The 25,273-nt window shown below is 35.6% G+C and overlaps 4 protein-coding genes and 1 long non-coding RNA gene across 5 annotated transcripts in view; 4 read left to right on the top strand and 1 right to left on the bottom strand.

Annotated features, from left to right (window-relative positions):
• Window positions 1–25,273, top strand: part of LOC148765651 (F-box protein At3g07870-like) — a 35,289-nt gene that overhangs the window by 9,948 nt on the left and 68 nt on the right. The window lies entirely within an intron of this gene.
• LOC148765654 (uncharacterized) lies at window positions 7,295–8,345 on the bottom strand. Its single transcript, XR_016029319.1, has 2 exons — window positions 8,058–8,345; window positions 7,295–7,730 (listed from the first exon to the last, which is right to left on the bottom strand). It is a non-coding gene; the product is annotated as an uncharacterized LOC148765654 (long non-coding RNA).
• Window positions 10,365–11,698, top strand: LOC105972100 (F-box protein At3g07870). Its single transcript, XM_012997040.2, has one exon. It carries the CDS (start codon window positions 10,443–10,445, stop codon window positions 11,577–11,579), a length of 1,137 nt encoding a protein of 378 aa, XP_012852494.2. The 5' UTR covers window positions 10,365–10,442; the 3' UTR covers window positions 11,580–11,698.
• On the top strand, window positions 14,061–15,048 carry LOC148765653 (F-box/kelch-repeat protein At3g06240-like). The gene is made up of 2 exons (XM_088811886.1): window positions 14,061–14,163; window positions 14,267–15,048. The coding sequence occupies exons 1-2, from the start codon at window positions 14,061–14,063 to the stop codon at window positions 15,046–15,048; spliced, it is 885 nt and encodes a 294-aa protein (XP_088668012.1).
• On the top strand, window positions 24,140–25,204 carry LOC148765652 (F-box protein CPR1-like). The gene has a single exon (XM_088811885.1). It carries the CDS (start codon window positions 24,140–24,142, stop codon window positions 25,202–25,204), a length of 1,065 nt encoding a protein of 354 aa, XP_088668011.1.

Here is a 25,273-nt window from a genome sequence, read left to right as displayed (position 1 = left end):
AGGAAATGTAGCCAGCTGAAATAGGTTTCTAATGCCACCGAAACCAGTTGATTTGGAGTCCGGATGAGAAAGTTATGCTGGACTTCGTGCACACTATCAAAGATGTTGAAGGATCCTCTCTTCTAATTTGATTTTATTTTTCTAATTGCAACTCTTTTCTTACTCTTTGATCATTTTTTCTTCATGGACACCTAATTATCGATTTGTACATATAAGATACTAAATCCACCAATGAAAACAGTAGTATAAATTAATCCAAAAAAAATCCACGTAAACGTACACGTAGAATGTTATTTCTAAACTCCACTGTATCTTTTGCATCTATTGTTTTTGCTTTTTGTTTGGTTATGCGTATTAAAGTCCTAGTGTTGTGGTTCGTGTTTTTAAGAACGTTGTTGCGAATGCACTTTTGCGCATGTTTTTTTACATGTACGTTTGTGCATGTCCATTTGAGCGAGTGTGTTTTTGCATGTTTGTTGATTTGTATTAATGTCCTAGGATTGTAGTTTGTGTTTTCATGATCCGTTTTGCGAATGCACTTTTGCGTGAGTAATTTTGTGCATGCTTTTGTACTGTTACTTATGTGCGTATCTTTACTAGCGAGTGTTTTTGTGGACGATTCTTGATGCGCATTCATGTCCTCGAAATGTAGCACGTATTTTCATGATTGCTTTTGGAATCCAATTTTGACCATGTTCGAGTCCGAATTCGGAAATTTGACATAAGACAGGAAATGTAGCCAGCTGAAATAGGTTTCTAATGCCGTCGGAACCAGTTGATTTGGAGCCTGGATGAGAAAGTTATGCTCGACTTCGTGGACACTACCGAAGATGTTGAGGGATCCTCTCTTCTAATTTTATTTTATTTTCCTAATTGCAACTCTTTTCTTACTATTTGATCATTTTTGCTACATGGACACCTAATTATCGATTTGTACCTATAAGATACTAAATCAACCATTAAAACAGAAATATAAATTAATCCAGAAAAGAATCCACGTAAACGTAAACGTAGAGTGTTATTTATAAACTCCACTGTATCTTTTGTATCTAGTGTTTTTGTTGTTTGTCTGGTTATCCGTATTAAAGTCCTAGTGTTCATGTTTTTAAGAACGTTGTTGCGAATGCACTTTTGCGCATGTTTTTTTACATGTACGTTTGTGCATATCCATTTGAGCGAGTGTGTTTGTGCATGTTTGTTGATTTGTATTAATGTCCTAGGATTGTAGTTTGTGTTTTCATGATCCGTTTTGCGACTGCACTTTTGCGTGAGTACTTTTGTGGATGGTTTTGTACTGTTACTTATGTGCGTATCTTTTCTAGTGAGTGTTTTTCTGGACGTTTCTTGATGCACATTCATGTCCTCGAACTGTAGCACGTATTTTGATGATCGCTTTTGGAATCCAATTTTGGCCATGCTCGAGTCCGAATTTAGAAATTTGACGTTAGATAGGAAATGTAGCCAGCTGAAATAGGTTTCTAATGCCGCCAGAACCAGTTGATTTGGAGTCCTAATTGAAACTTTTTTCTTACTCTTTGATCATTTTTGCTTCATGGACACCTAATTATCGATTTGTACCTATAAGATACTAAATTCACCAATTAAAACAGTAATATAAATTAATCCCAAAATAAAATCCACGTAAACGTAAACGTAGAGTGTTATTTCTAAACTCCACTACATCTAGTGTTTTTGCTATTTCTTTGGTTATGCGTATTAAATTACTAGTGTTGTAGTTCGTTTTTTTAAGAACGTTGTTGCGAATGCACTTTTGCGCATGTTTTTTTACATGTACGTTTGTGCATGTCCATTAGAGCGAGTGTGTTTGTGCATGTTTGTTGATTTGTATTAATGTCCTAGAATTGTAGTTTGTGTTTTCATGATCTTTTTTGCGAATGCACTTTTGCGTGAGTGCTGTTGACCATGTTCGAGTCCGAATTTTGAAATTTGACGTTAGACGGGAAATGTAGCCAGCTGAAATAGGTTTCTAATGCCACCGAAACCGGTTGATTTGGAGTCCGGATGAGAAAGTTATGCTGGACTTCGTGCACACTATCAAAGATGTTGAAGGATCATCTCTTCTAATTTGATTTTATTTTTCTAATTGCAACTCTTTTCTTACTCTTTGATCATTTTTTCTTCATGGACACCTAATTATCGATTTGTACATATAAGATACTAAATCCACCAATGAAAACAGAAGTATAAATTAATCCAAAAAAAATCCACGTAAACGTAAACGTAGAATGTTATTTCTAAACTCCACTGTATCTTTTGTATCTATTGTTTTTGCTGTTTGTTTGGGTATGCGTATTAAAGTCCTAGTGTTGTGGTTCGTGTTTTTAAGAACGTTGTTGCGAATGCACTTTTGCGCATGTTTTTTTACATGTACGTTTGTGCATGTCCATTTGAGCGAGTGTGTTTGTGCATGTTTGTTGATTTGTATTAATGTCCTAGGATTGTAGTTTGTGTTTTCATGATCCTTTTTGCGAATGCACTTTTGCGTGAGTGCTGTTGACCATGTTCGAGTCCGAATTTGGAAATTTGACGTTAGACGGGAAATGTAGCCAGCTGAAATAGGTTTCTAATGCCACCGAAACCAGTTGATTTGGAGTCCGGATGAGAAAGTTATGCTGGACTTCGTGCACACTATCAAAGATGTTGAAGGATCCTCTCTTCTAATTTGATTTAATTTTTCTAATTGCAATTATTTTCTTACTCTTTGATCATTTTTTCTTCATGGACACCTAATTATCGATTTGTACATATAAGATACTAAATCCACCAATGAAAACAGAAGTATAAATTAATCCAAAATAATCCACGTAAACGTAAACGTAGAATGTTATTTCTAAACTCCACTGTATCTTTTGTATCTATTGTTTTTTCTGTTTGTTTGGGTATGCGTATTAAAGTCCTAGTGTTGTGGTTCGTGTTTTTAAGAACGTTGTTGCGAATGCACTTTTGCGCATGTTTTTTTACATGTACGTTTGTGCATGTCCATTTGAGCGAGTGTGTTTGTGCATGTTTGTTGATATGTATTAATGTCCTAGGATTGTAGTTTGTGTTTTCATGATCCTTTTTGCGAATGCACTTTTGCGTGAGTGCTGTTGACCATGTTCGAGTCCGAATTTGGAAATTTGACGTTAGACGGGAAATGTAGCCAGCTGAAATAGGTTTCTAATGCCACCGTAACCAGTTGATTTGGAGTTCGGATGAGAAAGTTATGCTGGACTTCGTGCACACTATCAAAGATGTTGAAGGATCCTCTCTTCTAATTTGATTTAATTTTTCTAATTGCAACTCTTTTCTTACTCTTTGATCATTTTTTCTTCATGGACACCTAATTATCGATTTGTACATATAAGATACTAAATCCACCAATGAAAACGGAAGTATAAATTAATCCAAAAAAAATCCACGTAAACGTAAACGTAGAATGTTATTTCTAAACTCCACTGTATCTTTTGTATCTATTGTTTTTGCTGTTTGTTTGGGTATGCGTATTAAAGTCCTAGTGTTGTGGTTCGTGTTTTTAAGAACGTTGTTGCGAATGCACTTTTGCGCATGTTTTTTTACATGTACGTTTGTGCATGTCCATTTGAGCGAGTGTGTTTTGTGCATGTTTGTTGATTTGTATTAATGTCCTAGGATTGTAGTTTGTGTTTTCATGATCCTTTTAGCGAATGCACTTTTGCGTGAGTGCTGTTGACCATGTTCGAGTCCGAATTTGGAAATTTGACATTAGACGGGAAATGTAGCCAGCTGAAATAGGTTTCTAATGCCACCGAAACCAGTTGATTTGGAGTCCGGATGAGAAAGTTATGCTGGACTTCGTGCACACTATCAAAGATGTCGAAGGATCCTCTCTTCTAATTTGATTTAATTTTTCTAATTGCAACTCTTTTCTTACTCTTTGATCATTTTTTCTTCATGGACACCTAATTATCGATTTGTACATATAAGATACTAAATCCACCAATGAAAACAGAAGTATAAATTAATCCAAAAAAAATCCACGTAAACGGAAACGTAGAATGTTATTTCTAAACTCCACTGTATCTTTTGTATCTATTGTTTTTGTTGTTTGTTTGGGTATGCGTATTAAAGTCCTAGTGTTGTGGTTCGTGTTTTTAAGAACGTTGTTGCGAATGCACTTTTGCGCATGTTTTTTTACATGTACGTTTGTGCATGTCCATTTGAGCGAGTGTGTTTGTGCATGTTTGTTGATTTGTATTAATGTCCTAGGATTGTAGTTTGTGTTTTCATGATCCTTTTTGCGAATGCACTTTTGCGTGAGTAATTTTGTGCATGCTTTTGTACTGTTACTTATGTGCGTATCTTTACTAGCGAGTGTTTTTGTGGATGTTTCTCTATGCGCATTCATGTCCTCGAAATATAGCACGTATTTTCCTGATTGCTTTTGGAATCCAATTTTGACCATGTTCGAGTCCGAATTTGGAAATTTGACGTTAGACAGGAAATGTAGCCAGCTGAAATAGGTTTCTAATGCCGTCGGAACCAGTTGATTTGGAGCCCGGATGAGAAACTTATGCTCGACTTCGTGGACACTACCGAAGATGTTAAGGGATCCTCTCTTCTAATTTTATTTTATTTTCCTAATTGCAACTCTTTTCTTACTCTTTGATCATTTTTGCTTCATGGACACCTAATTATCGATTTGTACCTATCAGATACTAAATCCACCAATTAAAACAGAAATATAAATTAATCCAAAAAAGAATCCACGTAAACGTAAACGTAGAGTGTTATTTATAAACTCCACTGTATCTTTTGTATCTAGTGTTCTTGTTGTTTGTCTGGTTATCCGTATTAAAGTCCTAGTGTTCATGTTTTTAAGAACGTTGTTGCGAATGCACTTTTGCGCATGTTTTTTTACATGTACGTTTGTGCATATCCATTTGAGCGAGTGTGTTTGTGCTTGTTTGTTGATTTGTATTAATGTCCTAGGATTGTAGTTTGTGTTTTCATGATCCGTATTGTGACTGCACTTTTGCGTGAGTTCTTTTGTGCATGCTTTTGTACTGTTACTTATGTGCGTATCTTTTCTAGCGAGTATTTTTGTGGACGTTTCTTGATGCGGATTCATGTCCTCGAACTGTAGCACGTGTTTTCATGATTGCTTTTGGAATCCAATTTTGACAATGTTCGAGTCCGAATTTGGAAATTTGACGTTGGGCAGCAAAATGTAGCCAGCTGAAATAGGTTTCTATTGCCGCCGGAACCAATTGATTTGGGGTCCGGATGAGAAAGTTATGCTCGACTTCGTGGACACTATCGAAGATGTTGAGGGATCCTCTCTTCTTATTTAATTTTATTTTCCTAATTGCAACTATTTTTTCTCTCTCTCACCTATCTATGTTTATATCTCTCTCTTGCTTTCTTCAGTAATAGCATAAGGAAGGGGCTGTAGTGGACGAGGCAGCGGGGGCCTGTGGTGGTTGATGCGGCGGCAGGGGGCTGTGGTGGTCGAGACGGCTGCGAGGGGCTGTGATTGTTCAGGCGGCAGGGGGCTGTGGTGATCGAGGCAACAACGGGGATGTGGTTAAGGTGGAGATTTAATTGAAAGTATATTTTTTACCATTTGCATCTGATTTTCTTGATCTTCAAGAGATTGTGCTTGATTTGGGTTCAAAGTGGTAAATCTAGGTTTCCCAAAAGTTAGTAGGTGACTACGGTTGCGATGGCTGCGGATGTTGGCTGCTAGGGTTTGACGGCTGATGCATTGACTGGTAGGATTGGTGAGGATTGGTGTTGTTGGCTGTAAGGGTTTGGTCGTACACGGTAGTATACCATAGTACACCGTAGTATACAGGGGCGGCTCTGGCCCAGTGCGAGCAGGGCCCAGGTCTAGGGCCCACTTTTCAATGGAGCCCAAAAAGATATATTATTGTTCTTATTATTTTATAATTATTTTTCTTTTCTCTTCTTCCAACTCTTATTCTCTTCATCTCTTAACTTTTTAACCCTCTCTTTCCACATTAATTTTTTTGACCGAGTCCATTTGTCATTTATCCGTCTCTTTATTTTTTTCCACCCAATGTCTTTCGTTCTCTTACCATTTCTCTCTCATTTACATTGTTTTATACTCTAATTTAAGAAACTCTCTCATTTACATTGTTTTACTCTAATTTAAATTTTCTTGCACTTCTATATAGTTCTTTAATGTTAGTTTCTACACTTTAAATTTAGTTGTTTTTTTCCATGTTATTGGTGTTTTTATTTCTCAAAATATTTTTGTTAAATCAAAAAACTTTTTTCTACTACCCATTTTTATTTAATACATCCATATCTTACACACACACAGACAGACATATATATATATATATATATATATATATATATATATATATATATATATATATATATATATATATATATATATATATATATATATATGTATAAATATAAAATAAATTGAAATTTAGGGCCTCGATTTTAAGTCTTGCCCAGGGCCTCCAATCACCTAGGACCGACCTTGGTGGTATACCATAGTCTACTACAGTATTGACGACAAATAAAATAAAAAAAATTAAAATATTGTAGATTGAATTAAAAAAAAAAACGAAAAACACGCTTTCTTTGTAATTTTCAGTATTATGTAGAAAAAAAGGTTTTTTTTAGGGGCAATATGCCAAACACCCTTCATTGGAATTTTAATTCTTGATAAATCCATCATTTATAAATGATATTTGAGATAAATCCAATGGGCCTTAAAAACCATATATGCCCCCCCACTAATTATTAATTAGTATAACTATTTAATTAAAAAAAATTACACTCATAATCTACACCCAAATCTTCTCCTAAAATTATTCCTCTCATCACGTTAATTCAGTTTTTTTTCCTTTTCTTTTTTATTTTATTTAATGGTTTTCTTTATTTCCATTTAAAATAAAATTTTGTAATTATATTATTATTATTTTTTGTCGGTTGTTTATTTTAAATTGTTTTTTTTCTTATTTTTATTTTTCATATTTTTTATTTTAATTTTTAAAAAATGGTTTTATTTTTATTTTCGTTTTTTCATGGTTTTTTTTCTTAATTTCAATTTTTTTAAATGGTTTATTTATTTATTTTTTATTTCCAGTTTTTTTTAAATAAAAACCACTCTATATAAACATAAAAACCACTCTGTATAAACAGCTATATAAACATGAAAACCACTATGTATAACAATTATATAACATGAAAACCACTATATATATAATTATATAACATGAAAACCACTATGTATATAATTATATAACATGAAAACCACTCTGTATAACAATTATGTAAACTTTAAAACCACTCTGTATAACAACCATGTCAACATAAAAACCACTATGTATATACAGTTATATAAAAATTTGTACAAAAATTATTGAAAACCACTATAATTATTTATACAGATTTTTATAGTGGTTTATGTAAAAATATTGAAAACCACTATAAAAATCCGCGAGGGTGTGGATGTGGTCGTCAGATGGGGCTGCGAGAGTGTGGGTGTGGATGTGGGAGTGGGTTGTGGAGAAAAGAGAGAGACGCTACGGGTTAAGAGTTGACTCAGCCAAACACGGCTCTTTCGACTGTCAACACTACCCCTCTCTCTTCATTGGCTGCTCTTTTCTTCTCCCATGGGAAGTTCACTTTCTCGTTTCCGAACGGGGATTTCCCCGAAAACCCGCCTCGTGTATTCGGGAATATTCATTCCTCAACGTAATCGACTAAAAACACATCAAAAAGTTAACAGAAAAATTCGGAGAATATAACGATAAATGGATTAGCCGGACAACACCATCAACTTACTCTTATTAATGAATTAATGAATCTAATGCTTGCATCACAATCAGTGTAACTTAATTAATTAATTAATTAATTATATTTTTTGACAGATCTTATAACTCAATCAATTGCAGAAACTTCTATTCTTTAACAAATTCAACACAAATTTATCGAATATCCATACATCACACATCACATACATTTATATATATATAAATATATTCAGTTCAAGAGTGGAAAATTATAGAAGTCCGAGATTGAGTAATTACCTCGGTTTTTAATTAAGTTCGTATTTACTGGTTCGATAAATTGTAGGCAGAATCTTTACTGATGGGCTCGAAACGCCAATTGGGAAGCTCGTTTGTTGGTTCCAATGGAGTGATGTGTAATGCGTTTTTATGATATTTGATTTGACGAAAGAGATAGAGGGATCTATGAGTTGTGGATGTCGTCTTCTACGGAATCGATCTGAAAAATTGCAGCGGTAGAGGCGAACATGATGGAGAAGAGATGGAGAAGATGAAGAGAGAAAATAAAAGAGAGAAAAGTTGGGCGGTGGAAAGAAAAGACAGAGAAAGATAAAAGATCGTGGAATATAGGGTGAACAATATAGGGTGAAGGGTATAATTGTATTAAAATAATAAAATTTTATTATTTATGGTTATTAAAATTATTTTGGATTTTTCTTAAAGAGAGAAAAAAAATATGGACCCATCTTAATTGTACCATGGATATGAGGGGTGTTTGTCAAATAATCCCTTTTTTTTAATAGTAGTGTAAACTATAGTACAACATAGTACACCATATTATTTGTAAAATCTGCTGAATTATATACTAAAAAAAAAAATTGAAACAAATATTTAGTTGAACTTGTCATTTGATTCTAATTAGTTTCATCATTAAATTTAAGACTCCTAAATAAAATTGGTCTTAATTAGTGTGAGAGGGCAAAAATCCTTACAAAGAATACAAAAGACGATCATATTTTTTTATTGTTGTAACTTGTAATGTAATGTCACTATATATATGCTGACAATTACATAGGAATGTAATAAGCTTTTTATATTCATCAATTAATTGTTTTTTCGTTGTTCAACTCAATTACTGGAGGAGGTGATGACCTAAAGCTCAAAACGTAGATATATACGAAGTACAGTCCACGTATGTGTATTGTAATTGGTAGAATTAATAAATTAATGTTGGGTTAACATTGACTTTTTTAATTTGAAAATGCACTTTGCCCCTATAAATTTTTGATTTTCGCACTTCCCCCCTAAATATTAAAAAAAATGGATATTCCCCCTTCTAAATATTCTTTTGATTGCACTTTACTCCATGAGCCAATTTTTTTAGGGCACTGTGCAACAAAAATAAAATTTTAAAGAGGCAATGTGCGAAAAAGTAATGTTTTTAAGGGTCAACGTGCAATAAAAATAACATTTAAAGGGCAACGTGCAACATAAATCCTCAATTTTAATGAATAATTCATCGGAATTTTGCTATCGGGGCAATGTGCAACAAGAATAATATTTCGAAGGGGACATTCACTTTTAAAAAATTTGAGGCGGTAAAGTGCGAAAAAATTAGAAATTTACACAAAGTGGATATGATGATCCAATTTGTGTTTATATATAAACACAGTGGGAGGCCGCCGCGTGAAGGTGGTTTCGAATGGGTCGGCGGCGGTTTTTCGGGTGGATTTGGTGGCTCGGCCGAGGTTTGGGTTTTGGTTTTGGTATTCGAAGAGGAAAGGTATGAGGATTGGGGCTGACGTGGAGGTTGATGGGTTTGGGATGAAGGTGAAGAGAGAGGATATTAGGCTGACCAACTTGGGGGCTTCCAAAACTAGGGTTGGCATTTTTGTTATGTTTTTTGGTCTTTTTGTTAAGTTGTTGTGTTGGTTCTAATTTTGAGTTTGTATTTGTTTGTTTGATGTTGAAATGTTGATTGTGTTTTATCCAAATTTTGAATGTCTTTCTTCTTGTTTTTTTTTCACTTTTTTTGGACAATATTAATTACAATTTCATGAGAATTAAAATCCTCTGCAATAGTTTTTCCTAGGAGCCCATATGTTCGGATATAATTGATGGTGATGGTGTACCGACGGCGGCGATAGCCGATGGTGTATCCTTTCTACAGGAGGGGATCGATGGGGTAGTGAAATCATCGTCTCAACTTTTTGATTTTGGTAGTGGCCATGGGTGACTGATAATTTTTGAGAAAGTAAAAGACAAGAAGAAAGGATATAAGAATAATTGCACTGCAAAATTTAATACTGTCAAATTACTATCAACTAACTGTGAAAAAAAGGGGGGTCCTTGTAGTTTTTAATATCGCATGGGGTGAATGGGACCTATTTTATAGTACATGGGTGCAAATTGTAACCCGTTTTAATTTTTGGAACTATTTGAATAAAAAAAGTTTTTGGAATCTTTTTATTTAGTAATTTTGGTAATTTTCCAATAAAATTTTAAATTTTAAAAGGAAAGTGACAAAAAGAATTTCTACTCTTCTGCGGTACCAAAATTCTAAACCTATTAGGATTTCCCAATACTAATTTATAAACAACCCACCAACGTTTTCCTTTTTTTCCAATTTCACATTGATATTATATATATTTAGGGTTTTGTTCAAACTTTCATCATCACTAAACCATGTCGAATTATTTACCCACAGATCTCGTGCTCGAAATCCTCGGCAAACTGCCGGTTAAATCCTTAGTCCGTTTCCTCGCCGTTTCGAAATCTTGGCGGTCGATTATCACCACCCCCGCCTTTATCGCATCGCACCTCTCCAACGCCAAAAATCGAACCCTCGTCCACGAAAAGGAACTCCATTCGTTCCTTACTATCGCTGAAAACGGACCCTTTGGAACATTCAGTTCTTCCTCAAAGCTCGAATTTCCGTTCAAATCCGATCAAACTTTCAGAATAGTCGGCTCTTGCGATGGTCTGATCTGCTTATCGGACGACGAGTTCCGCGATTCTTCGCAATGCAGTATTATCATATGGAACCCATCCGTTAGAAATCATCGAGTTTTACCAAACCCTACGATCAATCCGAAAACGCCCCACTTTGTTGTGCTGGGTTTCGGAGTTGCTAGTCATGCTTACAAAGTTGTAAGGTTGGTTTATTGCATGAAACCCAACGATATTAATTTAAGTTTTATGCAACTGGTTGAGATATTTTCACTCGAGACGTGGAGTTGGCGAAAGTGGGGCGAAGTTGATTTAATTCCTCCGCATGTTTTTCCGTCTACGACTTGTCCATCGGTTTTCTCGAACGGGGTTGTGCATTGGCTTTCAAAAGACGATAGTTTTCGACTTAGTTCATTTCTGGCCTTTGATGTTGGCGATGAGGTACTTGGTGAAGTAATGCTTCCAGACGAGTTAGCTGCATGCGTATACGAAAGTTTACTGATGTTGCGTATTTTCGTGATTGGGGAATCACTGGGAGCTGTTAAATACGATAGAGGCTATACGTCGTGCGATGTGTGGGTGATGAAGGAGTACTGTGTGAGAGAATCTTGGACTAAGTTGTACACGATTCGTTTGCTGAACGTGGTATCTAGAGTAATCGGGTTCTGGAAGAGTGGTGAAGCTTTACTGTTCTTATATAGGCAGGGGATCGCGCCGTATACGGATCGTTCGGTTAGGTTTTCTTTAGTGGTCTATAATCCAGATACTCGGCAGACGAAGGATCTTGGGATTTATGGATCTGGTTGCTTCTGTGTTAATAGTTATGTCGAAAGCTTGCTCTTGCTTAGAATTGGCGGCGAATTGATCCAATAGTGTTCACTTTTATTTACATATTATCGGTTGAACTCGTGAAATAATTTTATCGTATCGACTTCTATGTATTTCGCCTTTGACATTTTTTATTCCCCGGTGATCTGAGTTATATGAATATGCTTATGCGTTCAAATTTGATAAACATATATGTTCAAATAATAAAAGTAGATTTTGTGCTTGATGGATCCTTATTTTGATGGTGTTTGCAAAAGTTTATTTAAAAGTAAAAGTTAGTGATTGTGAGTTAAGTTGATATTAAGTGCTTCTATAAGTTTGGGGTGTTCGCAAAAAAAAAAATTGGAAAAATCAATTTAAATAGAAAAATTAAAGCAGATGCATGGTTGCTTTTAAAATTATAGCTTAAAACAACTTATTTTAAGAGAAGCAAAAACAAAAGTCGGTTTCCCAAACACCTAAAAACAGATTATGTGAGAAAAAAAAACTGATAATCTATTTTTAAAAACTCCTGCAAACACCACCTATGTATTGAAGATAATAAAGTTGTTTGGGGTTTCTTGCATTGTTAAATGCACCGTAGAGATTTCCTCATAATTGAATTGCTCATGGGTTTAAACATACATTAACAATCAATAACCATTTTAAAAAAACACATTACCACCATTAGTCAGACTTTATAACACCAGATAATCTAATATCAACATAAAAGTAATTTTTAAAATATTTTTTCAGTGAGGGTACTTATTATGCTCAAGCTCAGTATTATTTTGCAGATGACCCTCTTGTGTTCGTAATATCAGCAGTAACCCCTTGTGGTTTAGGGGTAGCTTCCGTTAATTTTTTTCCGTCAAACTTAACCGCATGTGTTCAATATTGTTCAATTCTTGCAATATCTTTGTCAATTTTGAAATGATAACATTTCTTTCTTGAACTAAATCTGGTTGGATTCGATCACCTTTTCACTTGTCCTTTGTCGGATGATTATGCCGTATTCGGGGTTCAGAAGGCTATGATTGCCGCATTGTGGATCCCGGTTCGGTCGTCGGGTTGTGATTTCTTATATGCTGCATAGAAAGTATCTAATCTCCTTCCAATTTCTCTGTTTATTTTTATTTTTATTTTTTAATTCAAGAATTTGGGATTTGTTGCATCATACAATGAGAAATGTCGAATTTCTTTACGAACTTCTCGTATCGTTTTAGACTCATCCCTCCTTTATATGCTGCAGAGATTCTAAAATTGATATGCATTCGTGCAGTTTACTTCTTGTTTTCGTGGTATTAATATCATTACAACAGTTTCATCAACGTATTATATCCAATGAGTTACGATTGGTTAGTTTGTTGTGGTTCTCTGAAGTGGCACGTGACAGAATTGGAAGTCATTTGAGAGGTCTGTAATCGCAGTCACTCTTATAGTTATAGTTCTTTTTCGGTACAGATTATGTGGTGTTCTTTAAAGACTTATATACGACTATCCATTAGGTGTAGGGGTGGTAAACAAGCTGAGCTGACTCAAAAAAAGGTCGAACTCGAATTTGTGTTTTTCGAGCTCGAGCTTTTGTGTGTTTATCTCATGATTTATTCGGTGGTCCTTCACAATCCACTATTAATATATGCAGAGCCGACCCTGGCGTCTGCATGGGTGTAGCTCAACTGGTTCCGGAGTTGGTAAGGTGGTGCAAGGTCCTAAGATCGAATCCTGGCAGCCGCAGTGTGAGAATTTCAACTCCAATGAGGGTTGGTTCCTTGTGGGCACCAGGTCCGGGTCCGCTACCTTAACGGGCCGTTAAGTTACCATGATTTACATTCCTCCATCAATCATTGTCGGGCCAAGGGATGGGGACCCTGGGGCGAGGGATTTCGCCTTTTGGTGCAAGAGTCGGCCCTGGCCTAGGGCGAACAAGCCTCATTTTCTTTAGGGGCCCACCACCACACTCTCTCCTATCCACACGTTATCCCTTAAAAAACACTATTTTTTTACACATTGCCCCTTAAAATGTTATTTTTGTAGCACAATACCCTCCAAAAATTGATTTTTGGGGCAAAGTGCAACCAAAATAGGGAAAAATGTATATCACCCCCTATAAATTTTTAATTTTCGCACTTTACCCCCTCAAAATTTTGAAAAGTGAAAACCCCCCTTCAAAATATTATTCTTGTTGCACATTTCCCCGATAGCAAAATTCCGATGGATTATTCATCGGAAATGAGGATTTCTGTTGCACGTTGTCTCTTTAAATGTAATTTTTATTGCAAGTTGGGCAACGTGCGTTTGTCCAAAATAATATTTTGAAGGGGTATCCATTATATAAATTTTTAGGGGGAGAAATGCAATAACAGAAAATGTTTGGGCTAAGAAGCGCATTTTATCCTTTACAAAAAGTCTAGTTCAGGTGTAAATAATAAAGCCCTAGAAAATTCACATGTCCAAAAAAGAAAAGAAAAACCCTAGAAAATTCATCACCAAAAACAACAGCGCGTGGAACAAATTTCCGGACTCCGTTTCTTTCATCGGCAAATTATGTCGGACTACTTTCCGGCGGAGCTCCAGGCCGCAATCCTCCAGAAACTGCCGGTGAAGTCCTTAAGCGTTTCGATCAAACCGACAAGCGAGAACACTTTTCGTTGCTAAACGTCGCCACCGACGAAAACGACGGAGCCCTTTCCGTCAATTCTTCCTCGCATCTCGAATTCCCCGTAAATCACGTACCGCATGTTCCCCGATAGTCGGCTGCTGCGACGGAGTCGTGTGCCTGTTGGAAACTTGCTCCGCATGTTCTCCGAAGCATATCATATTATGGAACCCATCTATTAGAACTCATCTCTTATTGCCCACCCCGACTATCAACCCGAAAGAACCCGTGTTCGTGCTGGGGTTCGGATCCTCTGCTGATCACGCCCACCATAAGGTTGTGAGGTTGGTTTATAATTCCACAAAACCCAATGATTTTGATGCTGAGGTGTTTTCTGTCCAGACTTGGAGTTGGCGGAGGCTGATTGGTGGAGTTGGAATTGCTCTGCGGGCTCTTAACACTAGCCACTGCCAGGCTTACTGTCAGGCTTTCTTGAACGGGGTTGTGCATTGGCTAGCACTCAACCCGGTCGATCGTCGCACTTCGTTTCTGGCATTCGATGTCGGCGACGAGGTGTTCGGCGAAGTAATGTTGCCGGATTGTCTGGCGTGCGAGTGTTCAAAAATGCTATGCATTTTCGTGATCGGTGAGTCGCTCGGCGTGGTCAAATACAATGGAGGTTACGAATCGTGGGATGTGTGGGTGATGAAGGAGTATCGTGTGAAAGAATCTTGGACGAAGATGTATACCGTCGAAGTAAGTGCAAGATTCGTTGGATTTCGGAACAGTTGCGAAGCTTTGCTTGCGTTACGTAGTCTTGGGTTGGTCGTCTATAATTTAAAGACTAATCAGAGGCAGAGTGAGGATCTTGGAATCTACGGGTGTGCGATGTTGTTCTATGTTGATAATTACGTCGAAAGCTTGCTCTTGCTTTAGATGATGACGTGTCAGTGGAGATCCAATCGAGGAGAAACCGAATCGAATGGAGATGCGTTTTGGTGAAGAGAATAGCTTGATGGCATTGGCAGGCAAGTTGTTCGTGTGGCGAACACTACTCAAGGTAATCTTTCAATCGCCGAGTGTTTCCTGAAAATAAAAAAATTAAGCTCCGAAATATCTCTCTTAAATCCGGATGAAGCAATTTCTGAAGCTAGAATAAGGAGAACTATTATCCGAGGGCTTAAGCCAGAATATATTCCATATGTTACATCGATTCAAGGATGGGCTCAACAACCTTCCTTGGAGGAGTTCGAGAATTTGCTATCGTCACAGGAGCCTCTAGCTAAACAAATGGCTGGAGTGTCTATTAAAGAAGGAGAAGGCAGTGCTCTTGCCGCCACCAAGCGAAAATTCTTCCGGAATTTCAAAAGAAATGAAACTCAAGAGTTTCGGAAACCACAAGAGAGAAAAGAAGAGGCTTCAAGTATTCCGAATAAGAAGCAATTTAAATGCTACAAGTGCGGTCGCTTGGGACATATTAAGAAATATTGTCGAGCCAAGGAGAGTAATGTGGCTGAAACTACAAAAGAAAAAAATGAAGATTGGGGAAGTTTTTTCGTGGCAGAGACAAGATTTGTAAATGCCATGACCTCGATCAACGTTAAAGACGACTGGATCGTGGATTCAGGATGTGGGCATCATCTCACAGGTGACCAGTCTAAATTTTCTCATTTTCGAGAATACAATGGCGGCGATGCCATTGTGACAGCAGATAATACAGTCCATCACGTAGAAAATGAAGGGACGGTGGTCATCAAAGATGCATGAAGACGGAATCACACTTAACAGCGTGTTTTATGTTCCCGGTATGAAGAAAAATTTATTCTCAGTTGTAACTGCTGTAGATGCTGGAAACTTTATGCTATTCGGACGCCGCGACGTTAAATTTCTTCGCAATGTCAAGGAAATTAAGCCGGACATCATTCACTCTGGTAAATTAGTGGTGTGAGAAGGATGCCAATACGGGAAAGCTCATCGACTTCCGTTTGACATATATGTCTCAAGATGTAGCGCTCCATTAGAACTAATTCATAGTGATTTGATGGGGCCAACAAGAACTCCTTCTTGTTCAGGCTACTTGTATATGTCAATTTTTATCGACGATTTTTCACGATTCACATGGGTGTATTTTGTCAAGCGCAAGTCAGATGTTTTTCTCAAGTTTACAGAGTTCAAGAAAGTGGTCGAAGGTGAACTTAACTCCAAGATTAAGCGGTTGCGAACCGACAATGGCGGAGAATTTACTTCGGAAGAATTTCTCTCGTTTTGTCGAGAACATGGAATTCGGCGGGAACTAACTTGCACCGAAACACCACAGCAAAACGGCGTCGCGGAGCGTAAGATTAGACATCTAACGGAAACATGTAAGAGCTGGTTGCATGCCAAGAATTTGCCTAGAACCTTGTGGGCAGAAGGCATGAATTGTGTTGCATATGTGATTAATAGGATGCCGCTGTCTCCAACAAACATGAAATCGCCGTACGAATTATTGTTCGGAGAAAAGCCTTCCGTCAAACATCTCAAAGTCTTTGGTTCAATCTGCTATGTTCATGTTCCGGAATCGCAAAGAAACAAGCTCGATGCAAAGGCAAAAAAGTGCATTTTTGTCAGATACGATGAAAGGAAGAAGGGCTGGAAGTGTATGGATCCCAAAACACACCTCTTTACTGTTTCCAGGGATGTAATCTTTGATGAAATTTCACTGTATTACGAAGGTGTAGTGACAAATAAGGAAATCGAGCAAGAAGTGACAGACTTACCTACCACCAGTACTGTCTCATCGTCTTCAATTGAGGAGCCAAGTGAAAGGGGGGGTTCAAATGCACAAGCTGATCATGAGCTACACGAAAGAGATGACTCACAAATTTCACAGAGACCTAGAAGAACCACCGTGAAGCCCGCTCGCTATCGAGATGAAAATTTCATTAGCATATACTCTTGTTTCTTTGCAGGACCGATAGATGAGGATGAGCCTTCCACATATGAGGAAGCCAAAGGAACCAAAGAATGGAAGCTTGCCATGGATGCAGAGATAGATGCTCTTGCGAAAAATCAAACTTGGAGTCTCGTTCCGAAACCAGAAAATGTGCAAACTGTCTCTTGTAGATGGGTATATAAAATCAAAAGAAAAGCTGATGTAAGTGTTGACAGGTTTAAAGCGAGATTGGTGGCCCGAGGTTTCTCTCAAAAGTATAACGAGGATTATGAAGCAACCTTTAGTCCAGTGGCGAAGATGATTTCGGTCAGAGTTGTGCTAGCGTTGACAGCTTTTTACGATTGGAGATTATGGCAGCTCGACGTAAATAACGTTTTTTTATATGGGGAGCTCGACAAAGATATATACATGGACCAACCACCAGGTTATGTTTCTAAAACTCATCCTGATTATGTTTGCAAACTCAAGAAAGCTCTATACGGACTCAAACAAGCACCACGAGCATGGTACGGCAAAATATCTCAATATTTACAATTTTGTGGCTATAATGCATCTAACTCTGACTCGAGCTTATTTGTTAAGAAACATGAAAATTTGCATGTGATTGTTCTTTTGTATGTCGATGACATGATAATAACCGGAAATAATGAGGAAGAAGTCTCAAGACTACATGATGAGCTTGCTATCAGATTCGACATTAAAAAATTGGGAGAATTGCATCACTTTCTCGGCATAGAAGTGATAAACATGAAGCGTGAAATTTTTGTCACTCAAGAAAGCTATGCTAGGAAGCTTGTCGAAAGATTCAGGTTAAATCCAAGTAAGAAATGCTCTAATCCACTTGAAGTGAACAAGAAGTTGAGGCGTGAAGAAGGATCGTTGCTTCCAAATCCACAACCTTATCGTGCTCTTGTTGGTAGTCTCTTATATTTGACTATAACTCGGCCGGATATTGCCTTCTCAGTTGGCTTGGTAAGCAGGTTTATGCAATCACCAAGAAAGCCTCACATTGAGTCTGCAAAAAGGATCTTAAAGTACATTAATTCAACTCTTGATATGGACTTATTTTTTAAGAAAGGGGCGACTCCTTCTTTGGTTGGTTTACTGATGCTGATTTTTGGTGGTGACTTTGATGATCGAAGATCTACGTCAGGGTATGTGTTTCTATGTGGTGGTACGAGTGTTTCTTGGTGCAGCAAGAAACAAGATTCAGTTTCTTTATCAACTACGGAGGCCGAATATAAAGCATCGGCACTTGCTGCTCAAGAGTGTGTGTGGCTTCAAAGGCTTGTCGAAGATTTACATCTTCCTGCAGCGAAACCAACTACGATATATGGAGATAATCAGAGTGCTATCAAACTCGCAAATAATCCCGTTTGTCATGCAAGAACCAAGCACATCGAGCTCGAGCATCACTTCATTCGAGAAAAAGTTCTTGATGGCACAATTAACGCTATGGAGGTGAGAAGTCAAGAAAATGTAGTTGATATCTTCAACAAATCATTATATAAAGCTCCATTTGAGTTTCTTCGAACTCACCTTGGCATGGTTTCCAAAAAATCACTTCAAGGGGGAGTGTGAAATATTAAAGTTATTTTTTGGTTTCTTTACAGTAGATTTTTCAAGAATTTTCTAGAGTAAAATTAAACTTTATTTTATTGTTAAATTTTAAGGTCATTAATTAAGGTAATTAATTAGGATGCCAGAGCCTTCTATAAAGCTGTATATATTAGTGTGTTATCCAGCTTTTGTAATCAATCGAGAAATAGAAAAAAAATCCAGTAATTTATCTCTTCAATTTTCAGCTTTCTTCTTTACTCATATTTGAGGTTTAATTCTTCTTTTTAGTTGTAATCTTTCTACAACGTGGTTGGTGATCTTGGGCCAGCAGTAATATCTTTAATCTGCTGTTTCGTTATATTTTCACAGTCTCTCTCTTTCTCTCTCTCAAATCTCAAATTCAAATCCCGCCACCATAGATCTCCATCCCGCGAAATTGCTTTCCGGAGTCATAACTCTCTCTCCGGTGGTCGGAATTCGATGGTTTAACTACCATTGGATTCCTCTCGTTGAGCTCTCTCTTTTGGTGGTGATTTCAATCTGTTTGGAGCACTCGATATGTTTCTACAATTGTTTTGCAGTCTGTGCGTATTTCGACGACGTTGGGTTTGCGGGAGATGTAATTTGTGTTCCGGCAGTCGGAATTTGACGGGCTACCCACCGTTGGATTCATCGAGATCTATATTTTGATGGTAATTTCGTTCATTTTTTTATTGTCATATTTATTTATATAATTTGTTTTCATTAGTTAGCACGGAACCTTGGGTGGTAAACGACGGCTAGGGTTTTGGTATGAGGCGTTTGGGGTGAGGAGTTATTGGCGGGTTGGTCTAAAATTCGTAGACTTTCGCAGCTATGGCCTCTCTCTCCCCTCTCTCTCTCTCTCTCTCTCTCTCTCTCTCTCTCTCTCTCTCTCTCTCTCTCTCTCTCTCTCTCTCTCTCTCTCTCTCTCTCTCTCTCTCTCTCTCTCTCTCTCTCTCTCTCTCTCTCTCTCTCTCTCTCTCTCTCTCTCTCTCTCTCTCTCTCTCTCTCTCTCTAGTGTTTGTTGATTTGAGTGTTTTGATATTTTTTCAATTTTTGTTGATTTGCACTAAAATAATTTTTTTTGTTTTGATTTTGCTATTGCAGCTTAATGAAAGTCATTATCCTCTTCTTGAAGGTGTGAAAAAATTTGGTTGAAGTTACATCTACTTCAAGTTACAGTGTTCAACAGACTGTATATAGTACTGTACATTACTCTGCATTACTATATATTACTAGTAACATGTAGTTACATATGCATATATTTGTGTATTTTCGATTTGTATTTTATTGGTTCTGAGGTGATTTATAAAATAAATATTGAAATTTATAAATTTTTGTTGTTGGTGTTTATGAATTTATTTTGTATAAGCCAGTATCCGTGTGTGTAAATAATTGATCGATTAAAAATATGGGGTAAAAAAAAAAGAACATAACTACAAATAACTATAGTTTACTACAGTTACATGTAGTTACATATGCATATATTTGTGTATTTTCGATTTGTATTTTATTGGTTCTGAGGTATTTATAATATAAATATTGAAATTTGTATTTTTTTGTTGTTGGGGTTTATGATTTTATTTTGTATAAGCCAGTATTCGTGTGTGTACATAATTGATCGACTAAAAATATGGGGTAAAAAAAAGAACATAAATACGAATGGCTATAGTTTACTACAGTTACATGTAGTTATTTTCAGTACAATAAACATATTGATTTTACAAAAAAACATTTAAAAAAATAAATAAAAATTAAATAAAAAATTAGTAGAAAAATATATAAATTAAACAAACATGTTTATAAAAAAAATTAATGATAATAACAAAAAATAAACTACTGGGCTAGTGAATGATAAATATATGGTGTGTGTTGCACTATTTTTTTTTATGTAATACTATGAGCTTTGACTATTATTCGTTTATTGAACTATATGGTTTTTGAATGAATATGATGTGTTTCAAAAGTATTATAATAGGCTACTGGGCTAGTGAATGATAAATATTAACAATAGAAGGGCTTACATGCATTTAACTTTACTTCTAGAAAATTACAAAGTAGTACATGGTAAATTAACCAAAAAAACATTTAAATAACTACGTGGCACTTTGTTTGTAATTATATAAAAATATTATGACACAATTTTAAATAATAATTGTCATCACGTGTATACATGATAATATATATTCATTTAGGGTTTTTTTGTATAAGCAGCTAAAATATACATGGATATTTTTGTACTGTTATTTCATCGTTGTAATTTTGCGTGTAGTATTGGTGATTCTGCGTGTAGTATTATTTAAGCAACGGACGTTTGTATTTTTTTTATTTTAGCTGCAAAAAAAATCAGTAGATTGTGTTGGATTTGGTTTCCAGTTAGTATGGTAATTTTATATAAATCCTATATTTGGTACATATCACAATAATATTTGATCTGACGGCGGTGTGCGTGTTTATGTGTGTGTGTGTGTGTGTGTGTGTGTGTGTGTGTTATACTTCAATTTGAAGGGTGTGTGTGTGTTTGTGTCCGTAGCATATATATATATATATATATATATATATATATATATATATATATATATATATATATATATATATATATATATATATATATATATCAGATCACAATAATTTAATTTATGAACGGTGGTGTGTGTGTGTGTTATATTTCAATTTGAAGGGTTAAGGGCAAGTTGTAAATATGTCACATTATTTTAATAGGGATGTTGAAGATCGGGGACTGAAATGATAATACTTAAACTTTACACAATCATATTAAAATTATATGGCCCTGACACATTTCGAAATGTACATAACTTTTGGGAGGTAATTGCAATTTTAAAAGTTGCATTTGGAAACAATAATTCTTCTTCTAAAACCGGCTTCCTCACCCCTCGAACATATTTCACTTGCCATCAGAATATATCTGAGCGAAAGTGAAACGAATCCGAACCGAACCAAACCAAACCAAAACCATACTAAACCGAAGCATTGCAAACAAAATCCGAACCGAATCAAATAGGATACTAAATACTCACATGATCTATTTTATCGCTTAATTTGTTCACTGTATAATGTTGCAAACTAACATCATATTGAAAGGAATATAGAATATTTTTACCATGAAATAAACAAATGCCATTAATGTCAAAGTACCAAACATAACATAAAAACATATCGAAAATATCGAGACCAATGTAGCACTTTAAAATGAAATAGAAAAAACAAAAAATGTCGTAATAAATGAAACGATTCAAATGTGAAAGAACCAAATGGAATGTCTGCAATATTTTTAATATCGAGAGAAATTTGTCGGCCGTTCAGTAAACGAATTAGGCAGTATCATACGACCTTGTAACGGCAAAACCGTGTATGACAATACCTTACAATTCCCAAATACCAATTCTTTGTTATGTAAACCATCGTCTGTCAATCGGGACGATTCAATCATATTAAAAGTATAAGCAAGGTACATGTCTTTCCTAAACCCATCAAACGTAGCTTTCGAGAGGATATTCATCTGAAAAATATAATAAAATTTAAATATTAATTAGTAAAAAAAACAAAATAAAACATATTGGTAAAATCATGAGATAAAGATAATTTATTCATGTATTTATACGAACCTATATGATTCTTTCATAAAATAATTAAAAGTATAAACACCAAATTTGAGCATATAATATATTGAAATTATAATTACGAAATTTTGGAGATAATACAATATTATAAAATTAAAAATGAAAGAAAAATCATCAATAAAAAATAACGAAATAACTAAATAACAACATTTGCAAAAAATCAAGAGAACCTAATTTAAAAAAGGAACCGATTTTATCAAAACAAAACGCACATAACCATACGTTTTTTATCGAATGAAAAATGATGGTGGAATAACGTGAATCAGTAAGGGGTTTATATACTTATATATGACAAATGAAAAAAGAAACAATCAATTACATTTTGTAATAATATAAATAACATTAAATGCAATAAAAAGATATATATATATATATATATATATATATATATATCAAACGCACGCATGACTTTTTTATATGATAAATGTGATATTTATGATTTGATTGGTAATTTCTATATATGCAAATTAATGACATGTACAATTATACAAATGATGACATGTTTTTTGCTTAATTTTCGTAACCAATCAAATGGACACGTGGGATGAAATTAAAGACATGTAAGTATTTGAAATTGACAAATGTCAATCAATTAGGCATGGAATTCAACTTTTATATATTATATAGATAATTTTACATTTTTTTAATTTTGGAAAATGGTGACATGTTTTTTGATGATTTATTTTCACCAATCAATTTGCCACATGGGATGAAATTAAATACATGTCACCAATTGAAATTGACAAATGTCAATCAATTAGGTGTGGAATTCAACTTTTATATATTATATAGATATATAGATTCCAAAAGGCTCGGAACTTTCGGAATTTCGGAAAAAAACGGAAATCACATGACTATTAAAATTTCAATACTTAGAGGGAATTTTATAAAAAAATCATAATTTCCAAAAATAAGAACATCCACGTCGATAAAAGTAAAACTAATAACCACTAAATTTTAGTTCAAAAAAATAAATAAAAATAAACCGCATCATAATATTTAATAAAACTTCTAACAACAATTCAATAAGTCATAATCCTAAAACAAAACTTAAATCAAATTATTGTATCAGAAAAAAATAAGTAGTATTATATAATATACATTAGGTGTAGGTATATTTTTCGGAAAACAAAAATAGGAATTTTTGGGAAAAAATCGGAGTTTTTCGGAATTAATTTCAAAATAAATCAGATTGAAAATCGGAAATTCCAATTTTTTTATATATAATTCCAATTTCATTCCAAACAAAATTGGAAAACTTCAGAAATTAGAATTTTAGAAGTCGGAATAAAAAAATATGTTCCAAAAATCGAAACATTTCGAATCGGAACCGGCGAAAATTGGAATTTCCATTACAACTTGCACCCCTAACCACACCTATTAAATTTCTATATTTCCTATTGTAACTGAATAAATGTGTTCGACTTACTTTAAGAAAATAATATGAAATTTAAACGAATAAATTGATTTTGTATAACACTCCCTTGTATTGTACAAGATATGTCTTCAATCCCCCTATGTTATGAAAATTTCATAAAATCCCCTTTGTAGTTAACCGCGTTAACTTTTAACAGAAAATGGGATTTCATGCAAAGTAAAATGAAACACAAGACGATTTTATGCAAGAAAAAAAAAACACAGGAGAATTTGATGCATGTTTCCCTTAACACGGGGGTTTTATGTTGTTTATGAATTGTAGCCTACTAAAACTCGGATAATATGTTACTCAAAAAAAAAAAAAAAATTGGATAATATGAACCTAATTTTCACCCATAATTTTCACCTAAATTAACTAATTTAAAATCTCTCCGGCTGTTCGTTAGGGTTTTGTTATTGTTTCAACTTTGAGCTTTCATCAGTAAATTAAACCATGTCGTCGAATAACGTACCGACAGACCTTCTGATAGAAATCCTCCAAAACCTGCCGGTCAAATCCTTAATCCGGTTCGCCGCCGTCTCGAAATCATGGCGGTCGATTATCACCAGCGCCGCCTTCATCGCTTCCCTAATCCACACGCTATCAACAAATTCATTGGTTAAATTCACTGGAGGTGTTCCCTTTGCTGTCAATTCTCCCTCAAAACTCGAATTTCCCTACTACGAATCACACAACATTTATACAAGAATAGTAGGCTCTTGCGATGGGCTTGTGTGCTTATCGAATAACTTCTTCATAATTAATTTTGCGCAACCACCCGGCGTTATATGGAACCCGTCTGTTAGAAATCATGTAGTTTTACCCCACCCTCCTATCAATCCGGAAGACGCCTACATTTCTGTACTCGGTTTCGGAGTTGATGCCGGTCGTACCCACCACAAGGTAGTGAGGTTTCTTTACTGCAGAAACGCGGCCGGTATTTTTACGACACGGGTTGAGATATTTTCCCTCAAGACATGGAGTTGGCGGAGGTTGATTGGTGGAGTTGATATTACTCTGCACGCTTATCCAAGTTTGTATTTTCGTCAAGTTTTCTTGAATGGGGTTGTGCATTGGCTCATCGAGAAAAAACCGATCGGTGACAATAGTTTTCGTCGTAGTTATATTTTGGCCTTTGATGTTGGAGATGAGGTATTCGGTGAAGTGATGCTGCCGGAATGGGAGGCGGGTGGTTCGGGTTTCGCAAAGTTGAGTATTTTCGTGATTAAGGAATCACTCGGGGTTGTCAAGTCAACTGGCGAGTCGTGTGATGTGTGGGTGATGAAGGAGTACTGTGTGAAAGAATCTTGGACTAAGTTATATACCGTTCGTTTGTTTGAAAAGATAAAAAATGTGGTTGGCTTTTTGAATGGTGGCGAAGCTTTATTGGCCTTAGAGAATTCTAGGTTAGTTGTCTATAATTCAGAGACTAAGCAGACTAAAGATCTTGGAGTCTATGGAAAGTTTTTTATATATAATTATGTGGAAAGTTTGCTCTTGCTTAGAGGACATATGTAGTGGAGGCGAGTTAGATACGGTGATGTAATAACACAGAATGGGATAAGCTTTTTGGTGAATAGTAGCCGA

This window comes from Erythranthe guttata, chromosome 13 (genome assembly GCF_056151865.1).
Source record: "Erythranthe guttata isolate IM_541 chromosome 13, IM_541, whole genome shotgun sequence".
NCBI classification, from domain to species: domain Eukaryota; kingdom Viridiplantae; phylum Streptophyta; class Magnoliopsida; order Lamiales; family Phrymaceae; genus Erythranthe; species Erythranthe guttata.
This window is presented reverse-complemented; position numbering and strand designations above follow the sequence as displayed.